A 15,655-nucleotide genomic window follows, 5' to 3' on the forward strand; every position below is an offset into this window, starting at 1 on the left:
CTTATTCTTCCTAGCCTATGGCCGGTCGTCGGCGGCGGGCCACAAGCTAGGAAGAATAAGAAGAAGAAGAAAAATTTATTTTTCATTTCTGATTCTTGTTCCCAAAATCAAGGCGAGGGCAAGGGCTGTACTGTCGCGGCCTGGGCGAGGGCGACGGCAAGCGTCCAGCCCTTGCTAGATCTGGCGAGGGCCACGATGCCCTCGCTGGCCTTTGGACTGTGGCCGGTTGCCGGTGCCGGCGACCTGGCCATGGCCAAAGAAGGGGAAGAAGAAGGAAAAAAAAATTCAAAAATTCAAAAAATTATTAATAAAAAGAAATTTATACAGTTACCAAACACATTTTTGTTCTTTTTCTATTCCAAAAATAGAAATTTTGGACAGTTACCAAACACCTTCAAATACTTAGAAATTGTTCTTAGGCATAGAATAAAAAATAATCATTTCTGAACAGAAATTATTTTCAGAAACATAATGGTTATCAAACGCACTCCAACACAGAGAGAGATCGAGTCTACAAGGAAGAGAAGCTTGAGCAAGCTCAAGTGTTCCCTTAAATAGTTAGAGAATAGGATAATCTTTTTTACTTGGGAAAATGATACAAACGGTATTTAAACTTTGATCAAATGTGCAATGTGATCCTTAAACTTTTAATTTGTTCAATGTATTCCATAAACTTTAGCCTAATATTCAATATGATTTCTAAACTTTTGGTACATGTTCAACATAATCCTTGAACTGCATTACACATTGAGTCAAAATTTAGGACTGCTTGCATCATTTTTCCTTTTTACTTTTTTGCGGTTGCGCCCAGATTATCATGTTGGGAAAACTCTAAGGGTGCATTTGGTAACTGGCCAAATAGCAATTGATTCTATTTTTTTGTTCCAAAGAAAAAAAAACAGAAATCTATTTGGTAACTTTTTTGTTCCCGGGCACAAATTTGCACAAATTTATTCCCACAATCAGTTTTGAAACAAAATCAAAAAGAAAAAAAAAGTTGCTTCTTGATTTTGGGAACAAAAATCAGAAATGGAAAAGAAATTTTCTTCTTCTTTTCCTTCTTGACCCGTGGTCGGTCGCTGGCGCACTTACCAAACGCATTTATATACTTTTTCTATTCTAAGAATATAATCTTGGGAAGTTATCAAACGCCTTCAAATGCATAAAAATTATTTTCGAAAATAGAATAAAAAAGAATTATTTCTGAGTATAAATTATTCATGAAAATAGAATGAGTACCAAACGTACTCTAAGTTATCCACGTCGTTTGGATTTGACTGGATTTAATAAAAATTATGAAAAAAATAAAATGGCTCGATTTGATAAATTAAAATTTTAAGAGCTAGAGAAAAAAAGCTCATAGAGAGCTTTAGAAGCCTTAAAAAAATAAATACAAATAAAAAAAAACAAAACTAGCACGCCATTGCACGCCATTGCAGTTTCTCCGAGTACCGGAATCTCGTCGACTCGCTTCCCAAATCCTTTTCTCGTTTCTCCAGGATTCTCGAGAAAATTCAACCCCCGCTCCCCCAATTTTCCTTCACTTTCTCCCCCGTTTTCTCTCCTCCTTCCCTTCGCAGCTGCAGTTTCAGCGCCGTCGCGTCAAGCGCCATGTTCTCTCCGGCTCCGACCTCCCTCGCCGCCGCCACCGCCGCCGCCGCAGCAGCAGATCACTGGATCGCCGAGTGAGCGTCGCGAATTTCACCCCCCACCCCCCTTGTTTTCTTTTCTTTCGTGTTTCCGATGGAGAAGGTGGACAAGGAGACCGAGCTCCTCCTGCGCGTCGCCGCGAACCACCTCCACCTCGCCCAGTACGAGCCGTTCCGCGCGATCCTCTCGACTCTCCGGGCGAAAGACCCGGGCCTCGCGTTCGCCGTCCTGCAGGCGATCGTGAGCCGCGCCGGGCGGTTGGAGCACGTGCTGTGGTCGCAGTCGTGCCCGAACCCTTCCCTCCTCGCCTACCTGTGCACGCTCGAGCTCTTGCAGTTCGACAGGCCGTTGAGCGCGTGGAGCTTCGACCCCGAGACCCTGCGGCTGCGCGTCGAGTTTCTGCTGTGCGTGCAGACCCTGCACGATGGGGTTTCGGCGAAGGTTCGGGTGGATGTCGATAGCCGAAGTGTGGGGGGGAGCGAGGTTATTGATGATAGCACATGGGGCGAGAGCAGAAATGGGGATCTCGGGCATACAGATAGGAGATTGAATGATTGCGGTAGGGTTCTGGGTGTGTTGTTGGAATTAGGTGTAAGGAGGTTGAAGGTGGATGTTATGGAAAGTGAGGGTGTTGATAACGGTGGCGCGGAAGGTAGCGTGAGTGCCGGCACGTCCTCAATTGACGAAGAGGAGTTAATGTGTTTGAGGGCCATAGTTTCGGAATACTCGGAAATTTTTGATGCGTTGTGTTTGAACATACAGAGGCAACTGCAAGGTTGGGCGGTTGATGAATCCGGATTGGCATTGATGGTGCATAGGAATGAGAAGGCTCGGGCGGGTTTGTTGCTGGAGGAGGAAGATGTTAAGATTATGGGTTTGATACAGAAGAGCATTCAGTTAGCTCATTTAAATGCAATGAAGGAGTGTGTCAGTGATGGGAATGAGGAAGGTGCAATCAACCATGTTCGTTTTCTTCACCTTGATCATGGAGTAGATGAACCAGAGTTCCGGTACGTGCTCTTTTTCTTCCAGGAAGTTTAGGTGTTACCTTAGAGGTGGACACTATTTAATTAGTACTATACAAATTCTATGTTGGCAGTTGGAGATTTATGCATTTATTAAAGTTTCATTAGCTAACTGTAATTGTTTGCTCTACCCTTTGTCTTAACGAATATTAAAGTGATGTGCAATTAATTTCCAGATCGGGTGAAGTTGCCATTGGTTGGTATATTAGTTTGATAATGTCCCAATAGCCATGTCTTGTCAGGCTTTGCTTTAATGGTTTGTTGGACCATGAAATAGAAATACTCTCCTTTGGTTCTTCCTTTATAGGGAGGAAAAATCATGTCAGATATCCAGATGAAGCATGTCTGACCATGTCTGTTGGGATGGGAATTGTTCGCATGTTCCCTAGATGCTAGTTGATGAAAATATCATCATTCATATCTTTTTATGTTCTAAATGAAAATCTTTGTGAACAACAAGCCTTCTATTCGGGGCTTGCTGTAAAGATCCTGATATACGCGAGGTTCGATCTAGCATCCTATTGTTTAAGAGACTGAGATATCTAGAATGGGCCATTTTTGTGAAGGTAGTAGTTTGGTCCCCTTGCATTTCACCATATCTCTTTTAAGGTGACCCTTCATTGTAGAGTACCATCTGTCCTAAAGCTTTTTAATACACTACTTACATGTCATACCACCTAGATTATGGCAGGACCAACTTTCTCCTAGATGCTCCCATTTTCAACAATGTTTTATTATATTATTGGTATCAATATCATCGCTACTAAATGTGCAGATTGACCACAGTATCCTCATCTCTATCGTGGTTATCTATAATAAGGTTGATTGAGTCATTGAAAGCTTGAACAATCTTTTCTCGTCGTTATTGAACTTTATCTTAAGTAGGGGTAACCTCGAATTCACACAAGATTCAGATATGCAATTTTCACTATCCTTTAATTTCCTCATATCGAGTTGGCAACATCTTCATAAAATTCTCGTCCTTATGCAAAATAGAATAGATGTGCATCGAAGCTGATCACTATTTCCTAGATCCTAGTCCTTACTGCTAGTTCATTTCTCGTCCCATATATTTTTTAACATCTGGAAATTATTTTGTGACCCCTTTGGTTGTTGGTTTTGCCTAGTATTGTTTCCTGCTTAATACACCCTCTGTTAGATTCCTATTTTTAATTTTATTTTGCTTAGTGATTACTTTAAGTAAAAGGTACTCCTTTTACTACTCTGTCCTGTGTAGATTGTCACATCATTAATACAATTTTTGTTTGTTATAGAAAAAGTGAAAGTGAATAAGAGTTGAAGAAAGAGCTCTTGTGGAAAATTCTTTCCCCATCCAAAGAGTTGAGCAAGAATTGTTTGTAGTAAACCAATTAGGTGTATATTTCTCCTTATTAGGTTTTGAAATTTAGTTTGATGAACCCTTTCAAAATTCACACTCGCCGCTTTATATGTCAACATCATTCTCTAGGCAGGATGTTAAGACTTGGGGAAAGTTCCTTTCTTTGCAGCAGCAGCAGCAGCAGCCACGATGACGGCAACAAGCCTCATCCCACCGAGTGGCGTCGGCTGCACGAATTCCATTCTGCATTTGTTGTTTGATTTTGTTAACCCAGGTCAGGAGTTGTTTGGGGGGTTTTGGGCATTTACATATGCTGATGGGTGATAGAGTGGAGGAGGCTTGATTGATGTATAGATTTAGTGGGGAGTAGGATGTTTTGCTGGTATTTGGTGATTTAAGCACGGTTTTAGTTAGACTCCTTTTGCTATAATTTTCATAGCTTGTTATTTATTGCTGAGAGTTGGAAACTTTGTGATCAGTATTCGGATTGCTATCACCTTGGGAATATATTCAGTTTTACTTATAAAGCTGTTATTTCTTTTAATGTGACCCTGTTATGCGGAGTTTGGATAGGGGGCTTGTAAGCATCCTTTTGACTTTAAGACTGTCAGATTATGACTGGTAACACTGGAAAAAGCTCCAGGTTATTAGCAGAACATGTTTAGTGGGTTCCCTTCTTTCCAGATTTTCTGAAAATAAAAAATAGCTCCAGTTTTGGAGAACAATCGGGCTCCCTTATTTCCAGATATTTGAAAATGAGAAAAAGCTTTTGAGATTCGGAGAAAATAAAAAGCTCTAGTTTTATTTGCCAACTGAAACGGAAAATATCAATGTTGTGAAGAATTATTCTGAATTTCTTCATTTCCAACGAAAACTGGAACTGGAAGTGTGAGGGATTTGGAAACATGAAAAATTTAATATAATATAACTTAAAAACCGTTCCAAGAAAATGGGATATCGATAACTGAAAACAGATTTCAGACAGTTTTGGGTAAAATTGACACCGGGAAGACTTCTCCACATCTTAACGCACCCTTAAATTTTCTGTTGTCTATTAGTCTAAAGTCATATTTCGGAAAGATTTTTGACGATTGCCCTTAACTTAGGAAAAAAGCTTTAGTTTTACTATAACTGTACAATTTCGGCTCTTCTGCGTGTTTCTTTTCTTCTTTTACCTTTTCAATGACTAGTGTTCTTTCAATCCTTCTTAATGCACTTAAACTTCTAATGTCTTAATAGTGCGGTATTACAAGATCTCCTCAAGATGCTTTTGTCAAGAAAGGGAGGACCTATTGACTCTTGGCTTGCTATGCGGGATAAGTTGCTTTCCTTATATGCAAAAGCCCTTGCAGCAGACTGCCCACATCTTGTCCAAATGATTCAGGTGCTATTCTCTTGCCTTGGTAATGAATTAGGTTGCATTGGGCCACGGGAAATTTGGAATTGAAATCCATGGGGTTGATCTTAACTGGATTTGTTGATTGAGAAGTCCAATTTGATCTATTTATAAGCTGGGGTGGGGGGTGGGGGGGAGGAGCTGTTTAAGAAGTTGGCTTTAGAGCTCCCACTGCAATTCTGCTGCTGGAGCTTCTCAAAGTGATGAGGTTTGATGGTTGGATGAATTTAAAAGCATCGGGCTTGAAACTCTATAGATTGTCCCCCGGTAAACTGTTGGCAATAGGATCTTGGGCATATGCAACTTTCTTTATTCGGGGTTATGCTTAGGACAAGTCATAAATGGGTGTTTCTGAGACAATAAATTTCAATTCTGTGGGCTAATCACTTGATTTCATGTTTGACTGCGAGATAAAGCTGGTGAATTGTATCTACTTAATCAGATCTAGTTTGAACTGGCCTGATGGCAGAATTTGATTCAGTTTCAGGCCATGATGATTTGATTGAATTACCCAATTTGGTATTTTGGACATTCATCCTTGTGTTGTCTTGCTTTATTATGCCAGTTAGATTGTAAGATGTCTTTCTAGTGAAGGAAAGTTAATGGGTTGTTTGTTGATGCAGGTTATTCAGGATGAATTGCTCTCAGAAGACATTGAGAAGTACAGAGCACTTGACAAGCAAATCCCACTACCCCTTGATTGTTTTGAAAAATATATGGAGGAATCTGCACCAGACATGGACACAAATGCAAAGTCCTCACAATTGAGAATGACTATTGGTGCTTGCATGCGAGGCATGTACCACTATGCGCGAGTTTGTAGGTTACATGTACTTGAGTGTGTCATGGATACGACTATATCTTTGGTGAAGAGACAACAGCTTGAAGAAGCTAGCAATGTATGTGTCCAGTCTTATCTTTAGCTGAATATGTGAGTACTGAATGAATAGCTAATCTCTGCCATATTTACTTGTGAGTTGTTTATACTTGAAGCCTGCAGCTCTGACACATATGTGAAGTCAAATCATGTTCTCTTAGTCTTATTTACATGTGTCACAGTTTCTTTTATTGTTTCCCCGGCTTCAACCCCTAGTAGCTGCCATTGGTTGGGATCTCTTGCCTGGTAATACATCAGCCCGTAGAAAATTGATGCAGTTGCTATGGACAAGTAAATCGCGAGTGATCCGTCTGGAAGAATCAACTCTTTATGGCAGTCAATCGGATGAGGTATTCTTTTTTGTCCTTTATCTTTTTTGATTTACTTTCTCAAACATGTATATCTGTGCCCTTAAATTGAATACGTATATGTATGTCTTTGCATTTTGGCAGGTATCTTGCGTGGAAAATCTTTGTGATTCATTATGTTATCAGCTTGATCTTGCTTCGTTTGTTGCTTGTGTGAATTCTGGTCGTACATGGAGCTCAAAGTCCTCGTTACTGTTGTCTGGAAAAGAAGATACTACATCTATGTCTGAAAATACTGATTTGGACCCCTTTGTTGAGAACTTTGTATTGGAGAGGCTTTCTGCTCAAAGTCCTCTGCGGGTAAGACCATCTCTTGGAGCTTACCAGGCACTGAATTTTTTAACTGTACTGCAGTTTCCATATTCGATGGAGTGGTCTATGGAGTTTGGATTGTAGTGGTCCAATTATTTTCCCTTTCATTATATGCTTTATTCCGTAACTCTGATTTTTAGCATATAAAAAAAGAGCTTGCTGATCTTGTGAACATGCCTGAGTAAACAAATGCATTCTAAATGTGTTGATATGATTGTCATCAGTCTGCTCTTGTTTTTTTCGAAGTCTAGAATGTCGGATTCATATTATAGTGTATGTACTATTGTGCGGTTATTTGTTTGTCTTAAATGCTGTTTTTGCTAATTTGGGCACAGTATTTTCCTGACAGGTCTTGTTTGATGTGGTTCCTGGTATCAAATTTCAAGATGCTATTGAATTGATAAGTATGCAACCCATTGCTTCTACTACTGCTGCCTGGAAGAGGTACATGCCTACATTTCTTTAAATCAAGATATTACGATGATTTAATTTTAAATCCTCATTGTTGTTCTTAGACTTTTAGCTTAGGCGATGGAGAAACTGATGGAAAGACTATTTGTGAACGTGAAACCTTGGCATCAATCGACTGATTAGCGGTCTCATAAATGAATCTTTTGATGGTTAAACATTCCCCAATACAATGTGGTCGTTACATTAACATGCAAGCACATTGTTATTGCTGCTAAATGCTGAAGTGGGTTCTGCTTCTTTTGGCCTATATAAGTTTCAGTGAATACTTATTTTACTAAAATGGATCCTTAGACACTCCGAACAACTATTGAAGTTAATCTGTCTTGATTCTTAATAACGGTGTTCCATTTCCGTGTGCTAAAAGTATCTGTCTTTTAGGTTTTTGTGTTGAAGAATGGTCTAATTGCAGCTCATTGTTTACATTTCTGTCAATTCTTGTTTCTTGTGGGATTTGTTGGGGTTGTTTGAGACCTTTTGTGTAATCGGGTTTTTTATGTTAGCACGTCACATGTCTGTAAAGTGGGCACTGCATCGATATCTTTAGTTAGATGAATTCTGGTGAGGTCTATTGGACCATCGGTATCTTTTTGTAATTTTTTGCCTCTATTTGACAGCTAAGTGTACTTTTTCCGCATTGTGTGATTTTTCTGTTCTCAATATGGTTTAGAGTATTCTGTTCAACTTGACTTGCTATTTGCAGTTTTTTCTTTTACCTCATACCATGCAAAACTTATTGCGTAAAGCATACTGTGAGGGGAAGCTGTTTGTTCTTGCTACTATATCAACTACCATTTCCAAAAGTTTCTTTATGAATATTCACTAGTTTGTAAGTTCACGGTTTCATCCCGAGATGCATTTAACTCTTGGTAGGATGCAAGATATTGAACTTATGCACATGAGATATGCTTTGGAATCCACTGTTCTCGCTCTTGGAGTGATGGAAAAAACTCTGCATAACGAAGGAGAAGATCATGGACAAGTGGCACTTCATCATCTAAAAGACTTGCGTAATCACCTGGAGGCCATCAAATATGTTCCACGCAAGGTCATCTGGTCCTCTTTTTTCTTGTTCTTTTTCTCCTTTTATTATCCTTTTACTTCATTTTATCCTGACCATCTTCTGGTATGTGTGTATTTAAAACCTTCTTTTAATTATTTGTGCCTCGTTATCGCTTTCAAGCATATGTTTTAACTTCCCTTGAATCTCTGTTTTTTTGTCCGTCGCTTCTACCAAACATCTAAGTTTCTCTTTGATGTCAAAGTAAACTCCTGTGGGGCCCTCTGTCGTTATAAAAGTATGTGGAGTGTGCTCTTGAGAATAGATGTCCTTATTCAGGTGGGTTTGGGGGGCGTGTCAGATATGGTTTATTGTTGTTAGAAGGATTCACAGCACAAATAGTTTCTTTAGTGACTGAGATATGTATTCTTCACATATATATATCTTCCAAATATCAATTGCACAGTGTGCTGATTATGTATATCTTCTATGATTCTTCTTTTTGATTCTTGGTCCTCATATAAGCTGGTGTTCCACCTTTCTCAGGTAGGAAGAATATATTAAAAACTAGAGAAAATGGTTACATAGAAAGATCCTTTGCTGGTGCTTGGAAACTAATTTTTCAGGAAATTTACTTGTGTCAAAAGACATAGATCATGAAAACAAAGCTCGTTAGAAACTAGATCACAATTGGCTTAGCATGCTATCTCTTTAGGGGGAACTGGGAAGTGCGCCATGCATGGTGCAATTCATTTTTAAATCTTTTAAATTAAACAATGAAGTACCAAAACATTTCAGAATGGCATAATTTAGGGATATCAACTGGTTCAGTGGGATTTATCTCTGGAAGTCCTACGATTTTTCAACTGAAAATATCCTACTGGCTAACAAGATGTGAGGAATGCTAATTATCCATATACATTCCACTTTCTTTTGCCAATTGTAATCACTAACCAATTTAATTTGAACCATATATCACTAAATTGAATTCCAAAAATCCCTATGCCTAATTTGAAGTTCCACATTTCATGATTGGTACACACTTTCCCAAACGATGAGGAAATGAAATGTGGTAAAATCATCTCAATTAAGTTCTAGTTACCTCCCGACAGCCACATAGGACAATTTTGGAGAAAAATATGATTTTCCAAACTCGAGTTCCTGCCAAACCTCTCGGAATTCCACATTGCATCTTTAGATCCTTTACAAAAGGTTTCTGGAGTTAATTATCCAATTGAAAAGAATTAGGACTAGTTGCACTTCATACTCAGTTTTTTGATCTCTCTATGTGGTGTTCTAGCTTTAAGAAAGTTCAGTGTATTTGATTTCTACGATTCTGTTTCTCACCTGTTCCACAGTCCTGGCTGAAGATGTACTTTTATTATTTAATAAGGCGGGGGATGATAATTGTGGTAGTATCAAGCTTGGAAATGGAATCTCGGTGATTTTTTATGTCTCCATGAGTTTTTTTGAATGCTTCTCCATGGATTTGTATACTTTTAGCTTCTTATCATTGACATTGGTCATTTAATCTGTTTGTAACCCTTACACAATATCCAAATTATTTCATGCAGATACTTATGATAAATGTGATTATCTCTCTTTTACACATGGATAATCTCTCTCTCAATCTGACACACTGTGCGTCACCAAAAGGCTATCATGGATCGCCTGATTCATGTGCTTGGGAGCATACTGATTTTACTGCTGTTGAAGGGGAAAATGAGACTGTTATATCATTCACTGGATTTCTGCTTGATATATTACGTCGAAATCTACCATCATCTTTATCTGATCAAGAACATCTGACGAGTGGCTTAAGTACTGAAGGGAAACAGGCCTTGGAGTGGAGGATTACCATGTCTAAGCATTTCATTGAAGATTGGGAATGGCGACTGTCTATTTTGCAGCGCCTTCTACCACTCTATGAACGTCAGTGGAGTTGGAAGGAGGCACTAACTGTGTTACGTGCAGCCCCATCCAAGCTACTCAACCTGTGAGTCTCTTTTTAATCTTTGTCTAGAAGCCTTTAAGCAGACTGGCTCTCATTTATGTTCGGGCGAATGGCTCTATCAACAGGAATCCTCCCTATATTTTTGTATCAACATTGCGCTATTTGAGTCAGTTACAAGAAGAATGAAAAGCAATCTAATATTTATTGAACAGACCAGTTTTTTGGCCCCAACTGTGATATAGAAGAGGTGTTGTGTTGGCCCTTTGCTTCTAGTGTTTGATACCAGGAAGAGAGATTTGTGAACATGCACATACAGGACACATAACACTACATGCCCTCATCTGAAAATGAGATAAAGTTTGGTAAGAAGGCCATAGTATTGCCCAAATTTGATGAGAGATCTTTAGGGGCTCCTAGATCATAACATCTCCATCCAGCCCAGCCAATCTTGGCCTGGCGTTTGGTGTGAACCTCTTATTTTCTTTAGAAATTGAAATGTGGTAATTGGCTTCGATTGATGAGAATGCTGTGCTTCGGGAGCATCTCAAAATTTTCTCGAGTTTGACATGGGACTTAATTCTCTCCTCAATACAGAGGTGCATGTGATTACAGATGCGGCTATTATCTAGGTGCTGTAGAAGCTTGATTGTCAAGTTGGGCGATAGGGGAAAACTTGAAATTTGTGCCTTTTACTTTATGCAAGGAATCTAGATTACTGCCTGATAATAAAGTTCTACAAAAGTCTTGTCCTTGTTTTCCACCATCGGTGTTTTCACTTCTTTTCTTTCTTTCTTTCTTTTTTTTTTTTTTTTTTTAGGGGGGGAGGTTATTTCGATATGGACTTGTTAATCTCTGTGTTTTGGAAGAGTTGAGGTGTTCAATATCTATAAAAGCAAGATTTCAAATGCTAAAGAAAGCTAGAGGAAAAACCTAAAAGTCACAGCCTCCCTGAACACATGCGTAATCTTGCCATAGGTATCTTGGGAAGCAGTTGGTTAAAAAATTTTCTGCGTGGACCATATCTCTCTTATGTCTGATTATGTGCTAGAGTTTTCCGTCTTGACTATGGTTGGGGGTGGTCAAGCATCAGATATTTTGCAGTTTTGGAAGTGGTAAATTCAATTTTCATAATCAGCATGGCGAAGTTTATAATTCATTTCGGAGCTCAAATTGAATCTGGCTTTAGATGGTTCAAATGGGTGTTTTCTTTTTCTAGTTGGAGATAACATAGTCAAAGTTGAAAGTTGTGGAATTCCTTCTATCTTTGGTGGTATTATGAGGAACTGTTGAGAAGACATTTAGGTCAAGTTCTTGGTACTTCTTGCTGACTGAATGAGAGCTAAATTCTGAATTGATCATTTAATTAATTGGAACAGATCCTAAAGAACAATTTTGGTGTCAAAACCGTGTGCATGAACCATCAATTATCTGGTTGGATTTGCGGGCATCTGCGAAATTCAAAGTGGGTTGCAGGAAGGCAATTCATTTGTTGGAAGGACTAAAAAACCGATATCAACCTTTAAAATAGCATTTTCTTAGATTTCCCAGCAAACAAGACAAAAGGATGGTCTGGTGAGGTAATGCTGCACAATGGCAGAAAAATGGGTGTGAAGATTGGGAAATTGAATCTTTCACAACTTTTCATATGCCTTATGCTTTGCTGGGTGTTAATGTAGTAAAGGGGTTCACAGTGTAGACTACAAATAGGCAATTCACCATAGGACCAACTTTTAGGAGCTATTTCTTGGACACAGTAGAAGTTGGGTTTCCTTAAAGGGAAATTTACTGGAAGCTGGAACACCTGCTAATACGAGCTTCTTGAAGTGAGCTCTTTTATGTGTTAGTTGGACCCCTTTGGGCCTCTAAGTGAGGAACTCTTAGCTTTGCAGTGTTGAATTCTTGGAAAGACAGGATTTTTTTTTGTCTAGAATTCCTGCTTCCCTTTTTGGTTATTTGGAATGAGAGAAACAAAAGGGTTTTCTACAATGAAGTCCAATATGTTCTGTAAATAATGGATGGCTAACCACCTTATTATTTTTTTTTTGTTTTGAGGTGATCTTTGGATACCCTGACATTTTGAGTTGTTTAGATTTAGATCTATTTTCTGTTGTTAATTTCCCTTGGTTCTCTTTAAGAACTTTCTTAAACTGAGTTAGAATAACAACACTGCCTTATGTTTGTTCGGTTGTCTCATTGGTGAGAAAGGCAATCCACTTTAGCATATTTAATATAGTTAAACATCTCAACATCTCTGGTTTCTATTAGAGATTTCCTGGTTGTAATTTCTTTAACAAAGTCTTTTTCTTTTGTGGTTTGATTATTTGAGTTTACTTTTGTGCAGCTGCATGCAGCGGGCCAAGTACGACCTAGGAGAAGAAGCAGTTCATCGATTTTCATTATCTGCAGAAGATAAAGCAACCTTGGAATTGTCAGAATGGGTGGATACTGCATTCAAAAAAGCATCTGTACTGTCCTGATTGGTCACTTTATCAACTGTTGATACTTTTTTTTTTGGGGTGGTTATAAATGGACACATATAGTAACGGAGTAACTTTCTTGCGTGAGGCATTGCATGGTATTATATTCTGCTACCCTTAATTTTTTGTTCAAATCCATCACGTAGAATTGCTGTAGGGTTTCTGTCCACTCCTTCCAGGGATTGGTAGAAAGGTATAAGGATAGACAAGAGGGTAGTCTGGAAGGATTGGGGAAAGCATATGACGAGGTTCCAAGATAACTTTGGACATTCAATAGAAGAAAGGAGCATGAGTTGCTTATGCACAGGCTCTGAAGGATATGTTTTATGGAACCATCATTTTCATCAGCCACTGGGTTACAAAACGGTTGAACTGTAAATCCTTATCATTTTGCTTTAGTAATGGATGAGCTCGTTGAGAATATTGCAGATGGTGTTCCTTGATGTGTGTTTCTTGTGGATGATGTTGTGCTGCGAGATTGAACTCAGGTTGAAGTACATGGAGAGCTTGAAATATGGAGGAAGATGTTAGAATCTAAAAGTTTCCTTTAAAGTTGGTCATAGGTGGTGCACGTGGGGTGTCAGTTAAGGTTCAGGTTGGATGGAATGACAGGATGATGGAAAGTGCAGAAAGTGAAGGCCCAAAGAATGAAGGTTTTCGATAGCTGACTATGCAAAAAGGACGGAGAAATAGATGGATTATTTTACCCATTGAGTATAAATAGAATGGATGAAATGGAAAAATGCTGACCTTATTTATAGACTGTGAGACTACTCAAGCGGAAAATTCTAGAGATTTGGCAATAAGCCCAGCAATGCTTTATGGTAGGAACAATTAAGCAGTAAAACACTGACACTTTCGCAAAATGAGTGTATTGGAGATGAGGATGCTTAGTTGGATGGGTGAACCCTCTAGAAATAATAGGATTATTAATGTATACATTTGAGAAAGGGTAGGGGTCATCCAAATTGATATTAGATGTGAGAAGTATAGTTTGGGTACGTAGGCTTCTGGGCATGCCATTGAGAAGATGCTCGTATATGATGGGGGTGCAAATTGAAAGGGATAGGGAAGCATGTGAAAGAATGTGGAAGGAGATGATAAGCAAAGACTTAGTACCTGGACCTTACGAAAGACTTGATATGGAATGAAATGCTTGGATATAGAAGAATTATATAGTGGATACAAACTTAGTTGTATAAGAGGAAATTGAATAACTTAGAGTGCCTACATTTACATGGAGTAAGAGGAGATGCTTTAACTTTTACTTTTAAGGTGGTGATTATTTATTAAACCTTATTCAATGGCAATGTTGGTGATTGGCGATGATGTGAATTGGAAGTCGCTTATGAAAGACTGGCATTTCCAAGATTGATGTTCCACAGAGACTATCCTGTTCAGCTAAGGGTTACCAAACAAGCCAAGTATATAAAATAGTGCCATAGAGAGAGTGTGCCACAGTTCTGGAGAAGGTAGATTACTGTTGGAGACTTCGACGAAATTCTTCCTTGTATTTTTGAATTTATTGGGAGTCCTAAGGGTAAGGAAGTTCAGAAAACAAATATCTCCGCAGGACGAGTCTTGCTTTTGTCATTGGCAGGTTCACTGTAGATGGCCATCTATTCGGGCATACTTCAACCAGTAGGGTGACAAGTTTACTCTTGGAGTTCTATTTTCCATTTGTAAGATACAATTCTGTGATTGAAGCGCAATGCCACCATCTGGCAGAAATGTTTAGTGATCAGTGGTGCTCGTTTTCATAAGGCTTCTGTGGAGAACTTTGGCTTCTGCCATGTTTCCGCTATGTAGACCTTCTGTACTAGTTGGTGCTATTTAGAGTCATTAATATTGGCTTTCTGATTCAACTTTCTAAAGCAACTTGCCTACCTCGTCCATTTCCTTTTGGTGGTATCTATTTTGCAGAAATAATGGATTTGAATTGTTAATGTCAAGAAGCAATCTTGTGAATTTTTCTATGAAGTGGAATGAGCTGAAAAACAACATGTTGGAGTATAATATCTGTCCATTTTACCCTGCTTTATTTGTATATTGGCACTAAAGCAGTTTTGTAGTTTGGCATGCCCAAGTAATATATTTTTGTTGCCTCTACTTGAGTGTGGTATTGATTCTAAAACGAACAATCTATGTGGTACAATTACCTTGAGTTTCCTATTCCAAATTATGTTCTTTTTCTAGATTGTTTTGGTGGTGTCCATTTCTGATTGAGATTTGTTCTCTTAGGTAGACGATGCTGTTTCTCGTGCTGCTGATGGAACATCCTCTGTTCAAGATCTTGATTTTACGTTGTTACGTTCCCAGTTAGGTCCTCTGGCCACAGTAAGTATGAGAGGGCCTGATTTTATTTCAATCGATCGTACTCTGGTCATGTCAATCAGAAAATCCTAATAATGGCAAGTGATGTGCAAAAAATTTGCTACGGCATTGTGGCCTGACATCTCTCATATGCTTACAGATTCTTTTATGGATTGACATGGCTGCAACATCTGCAAAATCTGTAAATTTGTGCCAAGAGCTTTTGGATCAGGTAAACTTTGAAGCTCAAATTTAATATATTGACAAAAACCGTGTCTGTTTATACTGATTGATTATGTTCACGCCCCTTTGAGATCTTTAACGTTTAAGGAAGAGCTAGTAAGATTAGTAAATAAAGGCTTACTTTTTACTTGGACTCTTGATGTCAGTAATTGAAGATTTGTTGAGTGACGTATATCTAATCTAGAGGATGCAGTTGGAGGTTTATGCTTTGACAAATTCAATTGTTCTTGGTC

The 15,655-nt window shown here is 38.7% G+C and overlaps 1 protein-coding gene across 1 annotated transcript in view; it reads left to right on the forward strand.

Moving 5' to 3' along the window:
- The first annotated feature begins 1,441 nt into the window (after nt 1–1,441).
- Nucleotides 1,442–15,655, forward strand: part of LOC115684245 (uncharacterized) — a 39,406-nt gene continuing 25,192 nt past the window's right edge. Inside the window, exons 1-11 of the mRNA XM_030608985.2 lie at nt 1,442–2,660; nt 5,254–5,398; nt 6,034–6,309; nt 6,470–6,637; nt 6,740–6,955; nt 7,317–7,411; nt 8,309–8,483; nt 10,010–10,431; nt 12,731–12,854; nt 15,108–15,203; nt 15,340–15,411. Of these exons, the coding sequence (XP_030464845.1) occupies nt 1,744–2,660; nt 5,254–5,398; nt 6,034–6,309; nt 6,470–6,637; nt 6,740–6,955; nt 7,317–7,411; nt 8,309–8,483; nt 10,010–10,431; nt 12,731–12,854; nt 15,108–15,203; nt 15,340–15,411 (2,706 nt within the window). The 5' untranslated portion in view covers nt 1,442–1,743. The remainder of the gene's footprint in view (nt 2,661–5,253; nt 5,399–6,033; nt 6,310–6,469; nt 6,638–6,739; nt 6,956–7,316; nt 7,412–8,308; nt 8,484–10,009; nt 10,432–12,730; nt 12,855–15,107; nt 15,204–15,339; nt 15,412–15,655) is intronic.

This window comes from Syzygium oleosum, unplaced genomic scaffold (genome assembly GCF_021117445.2).
Source record: "Syzygium oleosum isolate NSW1041296 unplaced genomic scaffold, Sole_v2.1 Sole_v2.44, whole genome shotgun sequence".
In the NCBI taxonomy this organism is placed as follows: domain Eukaryota; kingdom Viridiplantae; phylum Streptophyta; class Magnoliopsida; order Myrtales; family Myrtaceae; genus Syzygium; species Syzygium oleosum.